Consider the following 16,253-nt stretch of genomic DNA (forward strand, 5'->3'; position numbering starts at 1 on the left):
ACATGAAAAAACAAAAACGTCACGCCTTCACTCCAAATCAGTTGGAGATTGGTGAATGGGCAAACTACTTTAAAAATCTGTACAAAACAAAGTGTAGCGATACCAACGATGATTTGCAATCACATGATAATGATAATCCAAATTTATTACTGAATGCTCTAATTTCACAAAGTGAAATCTTAAATGCTGTTTATAATCTTAAGAAAAACAAATCCGCTGGCCCTGATATGATTATTCCAGAATTTCTGAAATATTCAGGTGACTTAACCGTCCCTCTAATCCAAACTCTCTTCAATAGTATATTTAACACTGGGCATTTTCCACAGGGGTGGTCCAGAGGTGTTATAGTTCCAATTTACAAAAAGAACAACACTCGTGACCCAAACAATTACAGAGCAATCAGCCTCCTAAGTGTATTTAGTAAAATATTCACTGGTATTCTAAATCAACGTCTAACGCTTGGGCAAATGAATATAACTAAATTCCCGAGGTACAGGCGGGTTTCAGGGAGGGATACAGCATTATTGATCACGTGTTCACTGTATCAGCAATTATTCAAAGGTACCTATCACGAAGAGGTGGGAGATTGTATTGCTTATATGTCGACTTTCAAAAAGCCTTTGACTCCGTTGAAAGAAATTGCCTTATGTATAGGCTGAGTTTAGACGGTATCAATGGGAAAATGTACAATATTTGCAAAGTATATATAGCGATGTTAAATCCTGTGTTAGGATTGGGGGGTCTACATCGAATTACTTTCAACTTCAGAGGGGTGTCCGACAAGGGTGTCTAATTAGTCCCATATTATTTTCGTTTTTTATAAATGAAATAGAATCAAGCTTACGTGATTCGGGGCTCAGGGGTATACAGTTGTTGCCAAATGACATGTTTGAACTGTTTAATCTTTTGTACGCTGACGATATTGTTTTTATGGCAAATACTGTTATAAATTTAAAACGTATTACCAATGTCCTGCATGAATTTACCATTAAGTGGAAAATGACCGTGAACCTGTCGAAAACAAAAATAGTGGTTTACCGAAATGGTGGGCATTTAAGCAAAAATGAAATGTGGTATTTTGGAAACCAACTTATTCAGACCGTGGGATCATATGAATATTTGGGATTAATTATGTCCTGCAAGTGCTCTTGGCAAGTCACAACAAAACATTTGGCGCTAAAAGCCAAGAAAAAAATTATCTGCGTCCGAAAATGTTTCAAACATGTCGAAGCTCTGCCAGTAGATATTTATTTCAAATTATTTGATGTTATGATCTTTCCGTTAATTACATATGGCAGTGAAATTTGGGGTTTCAAGACATATGATCACCTAGAAAGTATCCACACAGAATATTGTAAAAGATATTTAGGATTAGCAAGGACCACATCTTCAAGTATGGTTTTGGGAGACTGCGGACGACTTCCATTATTTTGCTATTACTCAACACGCTGCATTAAATACTGGCTTAGGGTTACCAGATTAGGGGACGAGCGTCTGCCAAATAAAGCTTATAAAATGCTTTTAAATATACACAATCAAGGCAAATGCACTTGGGCTACTGAAATAATGCTCTTATTAGACAACTTAGGTTTTGGCACAGTCTGGGAAAATCAAGGCGTTGAAAACAGTGAAAATTTTCTACTTGAGTTCAAAAGCCGTGTGCAAAATGAAGGCAAAAGAATTTGGTACTCTGATATATGTACGGCGGAGAAAACAAATCATTATCGACAATTTAAATTTAACTTTGGCAGAGAAATGTACTTAAAGCTTTCAGTCAACACAAAACTTCGTAGAGCATATGCCCGTTTAAGGTGTTCAGATCACCCCCTAGCTATCTATAGAAGTCAGTAGACACAGAGGAATCGCCAGAGAGTATAGAATTTGCGATCTATGTTTGTCTGAAATTGAAGACGAGTTCCACTTTCTTCTAAAATGCCCAAAACTCAATACATTCAGGCAAACATTTCTCCCCCAGTCTCTCCAGGACCATGCAGCAAACACCTTGCAGGATTTTCACAAGATAATGGCATCAGACAACACGACTGATATTGAAAGTGTTGCTTTATTTTGTTTTCATGTATTTAAAATTAAAGAGAAAATGTAATTCAAATCTTTTATACTTTATTTTCAAACCTGTGACAGAAATGTAATGATTTATTATTATTTGCGTACATGGGCCGGAGGCCTAAATACGAATAAAGTTATATATACTGGACACGTCATATCTTTTGATTAATCGCTCACTATATTATAAACTACGCATACCAAACGTTAGAAATAGTAGTCCGGATGGTGACGGTTATATCGTAATTAGTTTCAAACCACTGAGTCAAGTTCCGCCCAGGACCTCTCATGAGCCTAAACGATGACAGATATAACACAGCCATTCACTAGTAATCAGCTAAATAAGTCGGTCAACAGATACGCGAAAACTAATTCATGTCAGTTGTTAGAACACGGTGAAGAATTTAATACTGAAAAACACTTATTTTTCTTCAATTGACTATATATGTCAACAAATTTGTGTTTGCATAACTCTATAGTGCAAAATTTAAAATAGCTACAAATAACAACTAATTAAGTGTAATTAAAGTTAATTTAAGGTAGCGGGACTATTATTTGCATACCAAACGACTACAAATATATATTTTTGGAATCGCCAGACTTCAAGCTTTTCAAAGGTGTGTTTGCCATGCCCGTATCTGCATTCTACGGTGCGTTACTCAATCAAAAGTGAAAAAATACTGTTTTTGTAAAAAAAAATAATTACGCATTTATGCTGGTGAGAAGAAGGTTTTTTTTCACTTTTCCTAGTTGTTCAATAGTCTGGTAAATTGAATGTGTCTGGTCAGTTTTATTCAAGCAGCGCGTTTTGAAAAATAGTGTCCTGAATTTTAATTTCTGTTTTAGTCGCATTGCCCCCAACTCAAACCGCAACACATTGGTAAATAATCCATGAAATAGTTTGTCTGGACACATTCAAGTTCCTCTCATTGTCATCTTAAAGCTGTGAAAATTTGGTGTTAATCCGACGACAATAAGTATACGTTATTTTTTGTTAAAGACCTTGTATTTTGAAAAACATAAACTCCTAGAAAACGTCCATGAAGTCACAGCAAAGATTTTCAAGCTTGTTTATCGGCACAATCAATTTGTTTTCCCATCAAGGTCTGCTTTAACATGTGTAGGGACATCCAAATGTGTAAGGCTATTGGAAACCAAAAAGTAAAGGAATGGGATAGCTATAATTCGATAAAATCGGCAGATGAAAACACCAAAATCAATGATTTTTTTCAGTGGCTGTGTGACCTTGTGTCTGATACATTCATATGCAAATGACTAATCTGTGAAATAAACAGGGGCGGAGACAAACCACTCAAATGTTTGGAAACACTCATTGTGTGTCAGATAGCTACTGATAACACATCCTAACATTGCTTTGTCTTGAGTTAATCTTTGAAACTTATAGGCACACAGATTAAACCTGTGTTGTTGATTTTGGAAAATACTACTGAAACTGCCTTGCTTCCCTTCAGAAAAATCAATATTTTAACCAACTTACATGACATTCTAGGTTACTGTCATGAATTTGTTTTTGCGTATCTGTTGACCGACTTAATTAGCTGATTATTAGCTGAATTGCTGTGTTATGTTTGTCATCGTTTAGGCCTATTTGAAGTTTTGGACGGAACTTGGCTCAGTGATTTGGAACTAATTACCAGATAACCGCCGCCATTCTGACTAAGATTCTGACAGTTGATTTCCATAGTTATTAATGTAGTGAACGATTAATCAAAGATATGACGTATTCAGTGCTTAGTGTGATTGGCTTTATGATTGAAGGTTACGCCCTAGAGTCTTTTTACTGCTTTGTAATTGGTTAGAGTTTTGAAAATGAATAAAGAGAGTTTGAGTTGGACTTGACGAATACTCCACGACAGACGCAGTAGAGAGAGTGCAGTCTGAGAGTCGAGGGCAGTCCTGGAGAGCCTTGGGGCGAGTGTTGACGCAGTCTAAGAGAGACTTGGTTCAGCCTTGCAATAGTCTTGGGGACTTTTCCCCAGGGCACTGTGTCTTATAGTGTGCTCGATTGACCGACTAAGACGAGAGCTGAAACGTATTTCGTTGTGTGTGTCTTATTTGACTGTAGAGTATAAGTGACATTCCCGATCCCGTACCTCAAGGGGACGAGATAGAGAGACGAGACGAGTTTCCCCCCTGACAAGTGTGGAGAACCCCAGAGAGAAGAATTTCCCCCTGATATTACGTTGACTTTATCAGATGAAAGTTTATAGTGCGTGTGCATTTCATCAATTAATAAATAAATGTGAAAATCGTAATTTTCAACACAAATAATAGTCTCGCTACCTTAACAGATTACTGTAAAATTATCGGTGTTATAACAACATAGCGTAACATGTATAATCCTGCTCCGTTTGTTCGCGGATGTCAGGCCTTGTTTGAGAACACGTACGAAGGTTTATCAGCCGATCTATTCGTTAATTATTGGTGATGGGTGTTTGTTTGTTTCCAGTATGATTTTTGTGGGAGGAATCTTCACATGGGAAAGATGAAAGCATGCAGCGACTCAGAGAAAACTCGTGGATATACTGGTGATAATGCAGAACGAAATGTTGATGATGGCGAGAAAAAACAGATTGAAATGTTGGTGCAAGCTCAGGGAGATGTCGATGATGATGCAAACATAGTTCGAGATATTGATGATAATGCAGATCGAGATGTTGATGTAAGCACAACAAACGAAGGTGAAGACAAAACTAGATGTCCATACAGTGAGGGTGAAAATACAGATCGAGATTCAGAAGAAAAGAATGATAATCACCACACATTTACACAAAATAATTACAGAATTATATTATACTATTTTGATCTATTAATTAAACTACTGTTGTAGTAGTGATTTTTAATTAGCAGTTTGACAAGGACAAATAACGTAAAAGAAAACGAAATAACGTACAACGTTAAGCTTTGGGACCCTGCAAGTAGGCCAGTCTCACTGGTTCTCACCACAAGGGGTTACGATCCCAAAACAGAAATAAAACACACAACAAAGTTTAAAAACTACGTGAAAACACCACCAGTTGATTTGTTCGTGATTAAAAGTGGACACGATTTAAAATGACAGTAGGTGGGTTCAGTGTGTGAAAAAACAATACTTTATTTGAGATTTGACAGTCACCCGTGACACGACGTGGCGGAGCGTACTCAGGCCATCCAACGTAGCTAACTGAAAGCTTGGTGTTTATAACACCATACCAGCATAATGTGTGCAGAGAAAAAAAACACTGAGAAAACTATCATTGCCACATAATGGTGTGAACTAGTCACGTGGCATTAGAACAACGAAACGAGACGACCAGCCTTAGCCTTGTAGTAGTAGTAGTAGTGATTTTTAATAAGCAGTTTGACAAGGACAAGTAACGTAAATGAAAGCAATAAAACGTACAACGTTAAGCTTTGGAACCCTGCAAGTAGGCCAGTCTCACTGGTTCTCACCACAAGGAGTTACGATCCCCCCTACCAGTCCCAAAACAGAAATAAAACACACAACAAAGTTTAAAAACTACGTGATAATACTACCAGTTGATTTATTCGTGATGAAAAGTGGACATGATTTAAAATGACAGTAGGCGGGTTCAGTGTGTGAAAAAACAATACTTTATTTGAGATTTGACAGTCACCCGTGACACGACGTGGCGGAGCGTACTCAGGCCACCCAACGTAGCTAACTGGAAGCTTGTTGTTTATAGAAACCGACCAAAACGTGAAATGAAAATCAACGTGATATACATAAAGTATGTCACCCCACGAAGCCGACTTAAAGCCGGTTACACCAGAACCTATGGGTCTTCTCAACTGTGACGACCTTACCCGTGAAAACAATACCAATACAACAGACTGGTCCAGGAATATTAACTTGTAGCAGACTACAAGCGTACTTCTAAGCAAACAGCAAGCTCGTCATTGTGCACAGTACATAGCGCATCGCATATAGCCCACTTATTGATAAAAACCTGTAATTTATTACTTATTTTGAAAAAGTCAAATTCGGCTTTTAACCTTGAAATGAAGCGCTGCTTAAAGATTTCAAGTGGTTCGATTACGCCATTTTCTTGGCGTTTGTTGCGCCTACTGATGTGGATCGAAATCTTAGCAGTACAGGCAATATAATTAAATAAGTTACGTGCTTGACGAGATACGAATAAACCAGATCTACCAGGAGGCAATAAAATAAACCACCACACAGGTATGTCAGCATCGGATACAACAAGATTTTTTATTATTGTTTTGATACAGTTGTACAGAGGAACAATAACAGGACAATCAAGAAATATGTGACGTAAAGAGTCGTTGTCCCCGCAAAGTGGGCACGTGTTCGATTGCGAAAAATTGGCATGAACCAGAAATCTGCCAGTAGTGTATGCTCCATGTATAATGCGCCACTGTAAGTCCCCTTCTAACTTAGTAACCGGGGAAGCATAGCAAGCTTTGAAGTTTGGTTTATCTTCGTCCGAGAGATTCAAGATTTCCCGCCACACTGTGTCACATTTATCCGGATGCCGTTTAATATGAAACAATGTAATCATGTATTTATACACTGTCCCTTTTTCTAGTTTATATAGGGGCAAGTTTATTTCATTAGAATGATGAAGTTGGTAGTAGTCATTCCAGGGATTGGGTGATTTAATCTCGTTACTATTCAGGTAAGTGTTGATTGTTACTTTCCATTTTTCAGGAATACTTTGATGTAATGATTTTAAATGGAGATGTAGTGTGCGTTCCGATCGGATATTAAGTTTGTTGTATATCTCCGTACTCGAAGACCATGCTTTACTCTGTTTATCGACTAGGTCTTGTATCTTGGTGATCCCGGCCGCCGGGAGAAATTTCATCAAAAAAGTCTCATTAAAGGTAGGAAGACAAAGTAAAGGATTATTAAAAAGTGGTTCATTGAGGAGACTGACCGGATTAGTATCATTGATTTTACGCCTTTTTGCAAGCGAATTCCAGCAGTGTAACAGCCCAGCGTAAACTCCAGGTAAGTTTGGAAGTGGTAATGTTATATTAGTTGCAAGCAGACGCTTGGTGAGCATCAAATTGCCTACTTTACTGAAATAGTAATCTGTGAATTTGAAACTGGGATGATCATAATCACTATACAAATATCTTTGAATATATTGAACACGATTAGCATTAATACGAGATTGTAGGTCCTCCGTTCTCAAGTGGCAGATAGAGCGTCTCAGCAGTTATCCAGTGACGACCTTGCCACAAGAACTCAATAAATATTGACTGGATATAACTTATCGTTTCAGAGGGAGGAGCAAGACTGATGAGCCGGTGTAAAAGTTGTGATGAAACAAGTTGATTTACGACGAGAACACGCCCTCTATAGGACATTCCTGCGGCGAATTTAGACCAGAAGGCGTTTTTGCCTTCAACTTTTTGTACTAGTTCTGGCCAGTTTTTGTCCTCGTATGATTTCGTATTACCCAGATATACGCCAAGCAATTTTAGTCCCACATTATTCCATTTAATACCTAGTGGCGACTCGTTACGATTGCGCCACCCGCCAGCCCAAAGCCCTTTGGATTTTTCGTAATTTATTCTTGCATTAGATGCTTGTTCATAGACACGAAGCCAGTATGCAAGCTTATTGAAGTCTTGATCACGTGTCATAAGGAATTCAACATCATCAGCGTAGGCGGTTAATTTGCATCGGTAGCCGTTACTTTCAGGTATTTGAAGGCCAAGAATACCATCGTCATTTCGAATTTTGTCTAGAAGGGGTTCAATCGCTAAGACATAAAGTTGAGATGACAATGAACAGCCTTGTCTAATCCCTCTGGAAAACATAACAGGAGACGTGAGCGCACCATTTACACGAACAAGTGACTGAGCATTACCATACATAAGTTTGATATACGCAATAAACCGTGAACCAAAGCCAAAGGCTGACAGAGCACACGAGAGGTACGAGTGATGTACTCTATCGAAAGCCTTTTCTTGGTCCAGAGCTACGATGCCAAGTGGGATATTAGATGTATTAGCATAGTCAATGGAATCCCGTAGGAGGTTTATGTTATCGTGAATACGTCGATTAGGTATACTACAACTTTGGTCGGGATGAACAATAGTGCCCATAACCGGGCGGAGACGCAGTGACCCAACGTAGCTAACTGAAAGCTTGGTGTTTATAACACCATACCAGCATAATGTGTGCAGAGAAAAAAAACACTGAGAAAACTATCATTGCCACATAATGGTGTGAACTAGTCACGTGGCATTAGAACAACGAAACGAGACGACCAGCCTTAGCCTTGTAGTAGTAGTAGTAGTAGTAGTAGTAGTGAATTTTCGTAGTAGTGAATTTACATACCTCCATTTATTTACGCGTGCCTGAAAGGCGTATCTGAGGCGAGTTGTGCGGGCACGCAGAAGTCATAACACTGATATCTGTGTGTTGATCTTCGGGTACATTCTGAGGGCACGCAGATGCCACACAAATCGAGTCTGCGTGTAATGCTAATTCTTTTGTACGTTATCAATATTAAGTAAGCCAAGGACCAAAAAATGTTGTTTGGGAAAGTGACATTGTTCGTATATTTTAATGCATCGAAATAAAACAAAACAATATATACGCTGCTTACTTTTAACTGTCCAAAATCAATTTCCGCTGATAATGTTTAATTAAGCGACCATCCCTCTTCACAGATTATGTCTACAAGTTGTAAATGTTACATTCCATTGAAGCTGTGGGCCTTCGTTTTGTGAGTTATTACTGAAGATAATTAGGTAATTAGTGCAAGTCGCGCCCAGGTCAAATCTCATACTTGTGATTTGAATTAGAAGAGCAAATGTCACAAATGACGACTGCCGCACTTTAATGAAAGACATGACCTTTTAGGTCAAAAAAAGTTGTTTCAGGTCAAATCGTGCTGAAAAACATCGTGGTGAAAATTACTTGTGTACGTGGTGAACGAAAGATGTAATTTGGATAATTCAGCTGATAATTTTTCCTGGGTGGCAAGATAGTTACAATGTTAAACCAAAAAACAAAATACTTATGTCCTCGAATATAAACCCGCTACTAACTTGTCACGATTTTACGTGTTCATGCCCCTGGACTTAGGATCAGGGAAGTACTATGACTGTGAACTTAGCGAAGATTCAGATTAGTCCAATGTGAGTGGCGTGAGTCTATCTGACGTCGACGATGCTCCTTGTTCGGATGATAATTTTATTTCAAATTAAGAGGAAGTCTGTGAGCAATCTGCTTGGTGTAACTGTTTTTGTGACAATTGTCCCATTGATCTGCCAGTGAAGCTCAGTGGATACATGGACGAACATTTTCCCACCATCACCCTATGAACTCAAGATTGCATACTCCAGCATCCAGACTTTGAAATAATTTGCACAAGTTGTTTATGTATAATCAGATAGTATTTCGTCATCATGCTTTGTTGCTTTTCTTGTTTATACCTCATGCGGGCGTTTTTTTTATGGCAAGATGGCGCGGACAGAAGTCCTTGATTATAATCAATATACATAACTTAAGAAATACAAACACCAAATGAGGCTCTATTTTGTTCCCCTTTAAGCATTGGAAATGGAAAAAAACATGCACACACATTGGTTCATTTATAGTACGTTTTCTTTTTTGGACAACATCAGAGCGTACATGTCCGCATGGATTAATCTCAAAGGGGAACGGCCGAAAAGTATGTAAAGTCGCGACTTCATACTCCCGTCGACACCTCGAGTCAAGCCGCCGTCACCCGTTGAATCTCAGTAATTGACGGCCAGTAGTTGTGTTAAGTTATCTCCTTCTCCGACAATATGCTTCGAATATGCGAATATATATATAAATGCTTCTCGAATTTATTATATGACGTTCTCGACAATTTTAAAAGTACAAATGTGTCTCGAAATAAATAAATTGAAAGATCCCGCAAAAAATGCAGAGAAATGTTCCCTGAACTATATCTTCGCAATGAAATGATTGTTGACCGACAAAATTGCACAAAAAAGGTATGCGTGTTCGTGTTTTGTAACATATGAGTCACACTATTGTGATTTTAATCTTTTATGAAAATGATCATCCGCATCAAAATACGTCGGTATAAGGTGCATTAGGTTATTTAAAACTCGGGTTGTATATACATATATACTATGTTTCAAATAATTTGACGTGTTGATTGTGTGTCTTTAGGACCATCTTCACCGTACAATATGGCGTTACTGAATAACCATGGTTTAAACAAACGCTGATTTTCTGTAATTCTAGCAAAATACTGGAAAATGGTAATGTGAATCAACTCAGAAATAATATTCAGGTATTTTGTTTATTGAAGAAATTATTGAATCGAGAGACATTGATCTTGACTTTGATTGTGTACACTTTTTAAATGAGGTAGCAATTGAATATATGACATGAGTTGTTGTTTGGAATTACAATATTTCTCTGCATATTGCAAGATGTGACTGTATATAATAAGCTTTTCATTGAAGAGCTCTCATATTTTATAATTATTCTTCCCATTCAATACGATGACCTTCGGTTTCTATTTTCTTCTTAAGCCAGTATGTCTGCATATAACCTTTGCCCTGAGGGATAAAACACAATAGAGATGACATACACAGTATTAGTAAAATTTCAAATATAAATTTAATTGTTAAGTTAAGTTGAAGACCTGATACTATTACATTTACATTAAACCCGCAGACCGTAAAACCGTAATTTCCAGAAATTCGACTAGTACAGAGTCACACATTCAATATATGGCTGAAACATATAGCTACATTCTTCACCTTAATATCGATAGTTCCGCGTTGTTCTATGACAAACAATGGATATCTGCATAATTCTTTTTTAGTGCTTTCACTTATATGAATCCTGAGAGCTGAAAAATATAGAGATACAACTATAAGTGCCTTACATTTGAATGCAATCAATATTAGCGCATGTAAACGGGAATGATCGCCAAAGTTCTATTTACAAAACCTTCACTAACAACACAGGTCTTGTAATTGACCATATATGCATACATCATATGTTTTCTCTGTCAACATATGATGCCAGAAAAGTGTGACCTCATCGTGACAATTTACTAGAACTGACAAGGTACTTACAAAATGCAAGTAAATATGTGCAAGAGCTGTTAATAAGCTACAGTGACGTCAGTTATTGGCAAATATGGAAAAACTGAAGTCCTCGTATGTTTTCAATCACATTGAATCGATTGATCCGGTGAAATGAAATTGATCCGCCATGTAAGCGACAGAGTAAATTGATTTGCAAACGAAGTTTATTTCAATTGAGCCTTTACTAGATATGAGTTGACAATGTTGTATGGATGGTCTCGCACTCTTCATTTCTATACAGTTAATAAAATATTTGAGGTAAATCTAACCTATATACAGTGTGTCGATAAACTGACTGTACACTGGACCATTGAACATCACACAATACATACGTTGAACACATATATATGAATAAGATCACAAAATTGCACTAGTTGTACCTTGTCCTGTTGATTCCATCCGAGCAGCCGTGTTAACCGTGTCCCCGAACAAACAAAAACGAGGCATTTTGAGCCCAACCACGCCCGCCACACATGGACCTTTAAAAAAGATAGTAGTAGTTAGAAGATAACAACATATCTGTATTATCATAAAGACATACGAATATTAGATTAGTTTCTTTCATATCTTGGCATGTGCAATACACGTAATAAACTGGTAACGCTGGATAAATAAATAAACATATTTCCATTTTACTATTCAGAATTGTTTTATTAGTAGTAACCAAATTACCAATTTAACATTACTAATCCGCTAATGATAATTGTAAATCTTTTATATTATTGTAGACGTCGTTTAAAAATGAATAATACATCCTGTTTTTGCAACATCACTATTAAAAATGCTATAAATGCTACAATCGTGACAACATTATTGGACTCACAGTTGCTGTCTCTGACCGGGGTGTTACAAACTTACCCGTATGAATGCCGATACGAAGGCTCAACTTTTCGTTAGGTAGATGTGGAACTATGAAATGTTTAGCTTCTTCTAATAGGTCCAGAGACATACTCGCAATCTCCCATGCATGCAGGTCAGTGCGTCCTGGTAAGCCAGACACAACCATGTAAGCATCGCCTATGGTTTCTACTTTGTAAACATCGTATCGGTCAATGCACTCGTCAAAGGTACTGTAAGAAACCCAGAATGTGACTTTGTCAATCAGCAAAGCTAACGGTCTCTCCATGAACACTATTTCTGTCATTTGATAGACCATTGATGAATTCTTTCCCGAGTAACACCAGTATAAATTAATTGTATTGTACATCAATGTACAATTATAGCTGTATGTAAATTCTTAACATGTATATCATTAACGTGTAAATGCATAAAGATATTGATGAGCTATGTAGTCACCTGGGGTAATAATTTCAATATGACTCTCAAATGCAAAGATTGTGTTATTATTTGTTAACAAACTAAGTGCGTTGCTAACAATAGGCGCGTTTAGTTACTCTCTTTTCAGTAATGATTTAAAAAAAGACTGTTTCTAAATCATGCGACCAGCGCGCTGTAAGCATACTGTCAGGGGGAATATCTTCTCCTCTCGGGTTCTCCACACTTGTCAGGGGGGGATCTCGTCTCGTCTCTATATCGCGTCCCCTTGAGGTACGGGATCGGGAAAGTCACTAAACTACAGTCAAATAGACGCACACAACAAAATACGTTTCAACTCTCTTCTTAGTCGGTCAGTCGAGCACTCTATAAGACACAGCGCCCTGGGGAAAAATCCCCAAGACTATCGCAAGACTGACCCAAGACTAGCCCAAGACTGGACTACCTCAAGGCTCGCCCCAAGACTCTCCAGGACTGGACTGCGTCTCTCCTCGTGTACTCGCCAAGACAAACTAAAACAACTTTATTCATTTTCAAAACTCTAACCAATTACAAAACAGTTAAAAGGCTCTAGGGCGTAACCTTCAATCATAAAGCCAATCACACTAAGCACTGAATACGTCATATCTTTTGATTAATCGTTCACTGCATTAATAATTACGAATACTAAACTGTCAGAAATAGTAGTCCGAATAGCGACGGTTATCTCGTAATTAGTTCTAAATCACTGAACCAAGTTCCGTCCGGAACCTCAAATGGTCTAAACAATGCCAGACATAACACAGCAATTCGCTAGTAATCAACTAAATAAGTCGGTTAACAGATCCGCGTAAACAATTTCATCATAATACACCGTTGATGGTCATAAATATTCGAGGTATATTATAACATTGCCGCGAAGTTATCAAATAATATATGTCGATAGGAAAAACATATTTAAGTGCGCAAATAATTCCAAATTATTCAGACCAGAATCGATGCCGTATAACAAGGATGGGAACAATGATTAGTCAATTAATTAGGGCAAAATCTCCAAATTATCAATTATAACAATATTATCGCATATCAATATTATATTATCACAGTTTTTTTCATAATAATGTCTCTCGTCGATCATATTTATTTCATTTTTACAATATTATATTATCATTATTTGGTTATTCTTACAATCTTTCACCATTATTAAGTCATTATTTGACCATGTGACCAAATAGTTACCAAAAAATGACTTATGCATCTGGAATAAGTATACAATTGTCAATAAAGCGGTTCAATAATTAACTACTACTGAAAGAATGATATGATATTGTCCTAAAGATAAAAAATATATATTAAAAATAATAAATAAATAAATATAAAAAATGCCAAATGGCCGAATAAGGATATTCCAATATATACATTAGACACGGACGCAATAAATTTAGTATACTTTAGTATAAGAATTACAGAATAATGATAATATAATATTTAAATAAAATTGTAAATGTGATCAAAAACAACACAAACAAATGAAAAAAACAATGATAACGTAAAATAAACATTTTATTTTATAGGTTTGGTTTCAGACGCATAAATATACTGTTGCCAATGCTTTGAAATTCATTAAACGTTTCAGTGCAAAGTCCAGGTACAAGGATGAATGTAACCAATTTGTTGTTCCATGTTTTCACATCGACAATATATGAGTTAAAATTGAAAAGGTGAATTTCTATTTTACAATCTTGAATTGGATCGCGGGAAGCTTAACTGTTTTACACTTTACATATTTTTTACGAATCATTGAAAGAAAGTACACAAATATCTTTTTCGTGAAATTTAAATTATGTATTCTTATTTTTGATGATTTCTGTATTTATATTTTGACTCATATTTCTATTCATGTAATTTTAGAATTTTTTTTTGTACTCGTATGTGTGGCCATTAATTGTATTAATTGTGTGAATAGTTGATTTCATGTTGCAATCCTTGGCGTATGGTCAGTTCATTTCCTAATACTTATATTATGATGTTGTTCCCGTAATATAATATACATTACACACAACACTTTTGAAAAACTGTATGTTCTGTATATGTGTGCCGAAAAATATCATAAACGTAAGTTGTATTACCTATACAAAGCGTTTAGAAGTTGGACTACATCCATCGGTGTGCTCTTTGCGGCTATTGCTGTAAATCCAACGATATCACTAAAATATATGGTAACGTCCTGGTAGTACTCTGCGTTGACTGATTTGTTAGATTTAAGTTGATCTGCCACTGACCTCGGTAACATCTGATAAAGCAACCTGTCTGTCTTCTTTTTCTCCATGGATAGTTGTCGAGTTTGGCTAGTTATCTTACTACCGTACATTGTTAGTGAGGAAAGAAGCCGATATATACTATATGCGTACCAAAAACCCAAGGAAATGCAAAGTATTGTGATGCAGACCATCAGAGTAATGTGCGTAATCAGTTTTGTCCTGGCGCTTTCGATGATGAATTCCGCTTCCCTGATGATGTTAGCGGATATCTGTACTCTCACTCCTGCCAATATATCAATGTATTCTGTCATATTACCAAACCAATAGTCCGCCATTGTCGCAGACATGACAGCGCCGTATTCCTGACAAGGGTCACTATTTTGAAAAACCTCGCTTGTCATCATGGACAGTGACACGTTCAGAGGATAGTGCTCTTCCACGCGTGTATAGAACGTGTCCGCCAATGTAGGCGAATACCTGAAGGCTTCCCTCATTAGCGCCAGTCCCTGGGAGTGTACTTGCATCATCCAACGCAACGAGGACGTTGATAGTGGCGAACAACTTGCATAATATGTTGCTCCCAGTGCTCTCTCGATACCGATCACGTCTGTTGCACTTAATAAAGACGATTTGGCAACCAAGTACGACCAAAGCCAATCGACTTTGGCTTTAAGCAACGTGTTTGTGTTTTTTTGCATTAAAGCTTCGTTAATGCTCGTATAAAATATAATATTGTCTTCGATAGAAAGATGCACTGATGATTGAAGCACTTTTAGTCTATGTTCGTTGATAAAGTCGCTTAACTCCCGACAGCCTGTGACTGCGGTAATGACATCACACATGCTTCCCGACTCCAAGGTGAACATAGCCAACAATTTGGCATCGGTATCAGGATACAAGGAGAGAAGGCTATCACGTGCGTTTAAATTACTTCTATTTGAACTCAAGTACATTGCGGTGATCCCTCGTTCCTTCTGCAGGTTAATGACTGCTGCACTAATGATTAAGTCAATATCAACAGATTTGTACAACAAGGCAGCCGCATCTCTGTCCTCCAAGGTTTCCTTTCCTGACAAGCCTGACTGCACGATCAGCGTGATAATCGGCACCAGTATGATAGCCATCATTTTAACCATTTGAAACACCCGAGATGAACCCGAATTGCGAAGCACCTCGTCGAATCGTTGTTTTTCTGAGAACAGCGAATCAGAGCTTTGTATAGTCACTCCACTTTGTCGTCTGGGCATGACCTGGATGTTTTCTACTCTGTTCGTAGGCATTTTTGAAACAGATAGAAAGTTTGTGAATATTTACGATATGATGGCCGCACGTAAACAATTTAGAATCTTCCTACCTTGATATATAATTATGCTATCAGTATCGATCAATTAATATTGCTTTCTTCAGGTGTAGAATATTACCAACCATTATCACCGACAACCTTTATCGTAATGATTAACAATGAATTCCAAAATTGTCCAAAAAATATAACATATATGATTTTGAAATTACCCATAATGCATTTCAACGTCTCGTGTGCAATGTCTCAGCCATATACAACCGTTTTCCCGT

General features: G+C 37.3%; 1 protein-coding gene across 1 annotated transcript; it reads right to left on the bottom strand.

Moving 5' to 3' along the window:
* Positions 1 to 10,551: 10,551 nt before the first annotated feature.
* LOC100375453 (uncharacterized) lies at positions 10,552 to 15,961 on the bottom strand. The gene is made up of 5 exons (XM_006825078.3): positions 14,550 to 15,961; positions 12,025 to 12,236; positions 11,547 to 11,645; positions 10,834 to 10,925; positions 10,552 to 10,629 (listed from the first exon to the last, which is right to left on the bottom strand). Exons 1-5 carry the CDS (start codon positions 15,959 to 15,961, stop codon positions 10,552 to 10,554), a joined length of 1,893 nt encoding a protein of 630 aa, XP_006825141.3.
* Positions 15,962 to 16,253: the final 292 nt, after the last annotated feature.

Source organism: Saccoglossus kowalevskii, chromosome 6, assembly GCF_978046115.1.
Source record: "Saccoglossus kowalevskii chromosome 6, keSacKowa6.1, whole genome shotgun sequence".
Classification (NCBI taxonomy): Eukaryota; Metazoa; Hemichordata; class Enteropneusta; family Harrimaniidae; genus Saccoglossus; species Saccoglossus kowalevskii.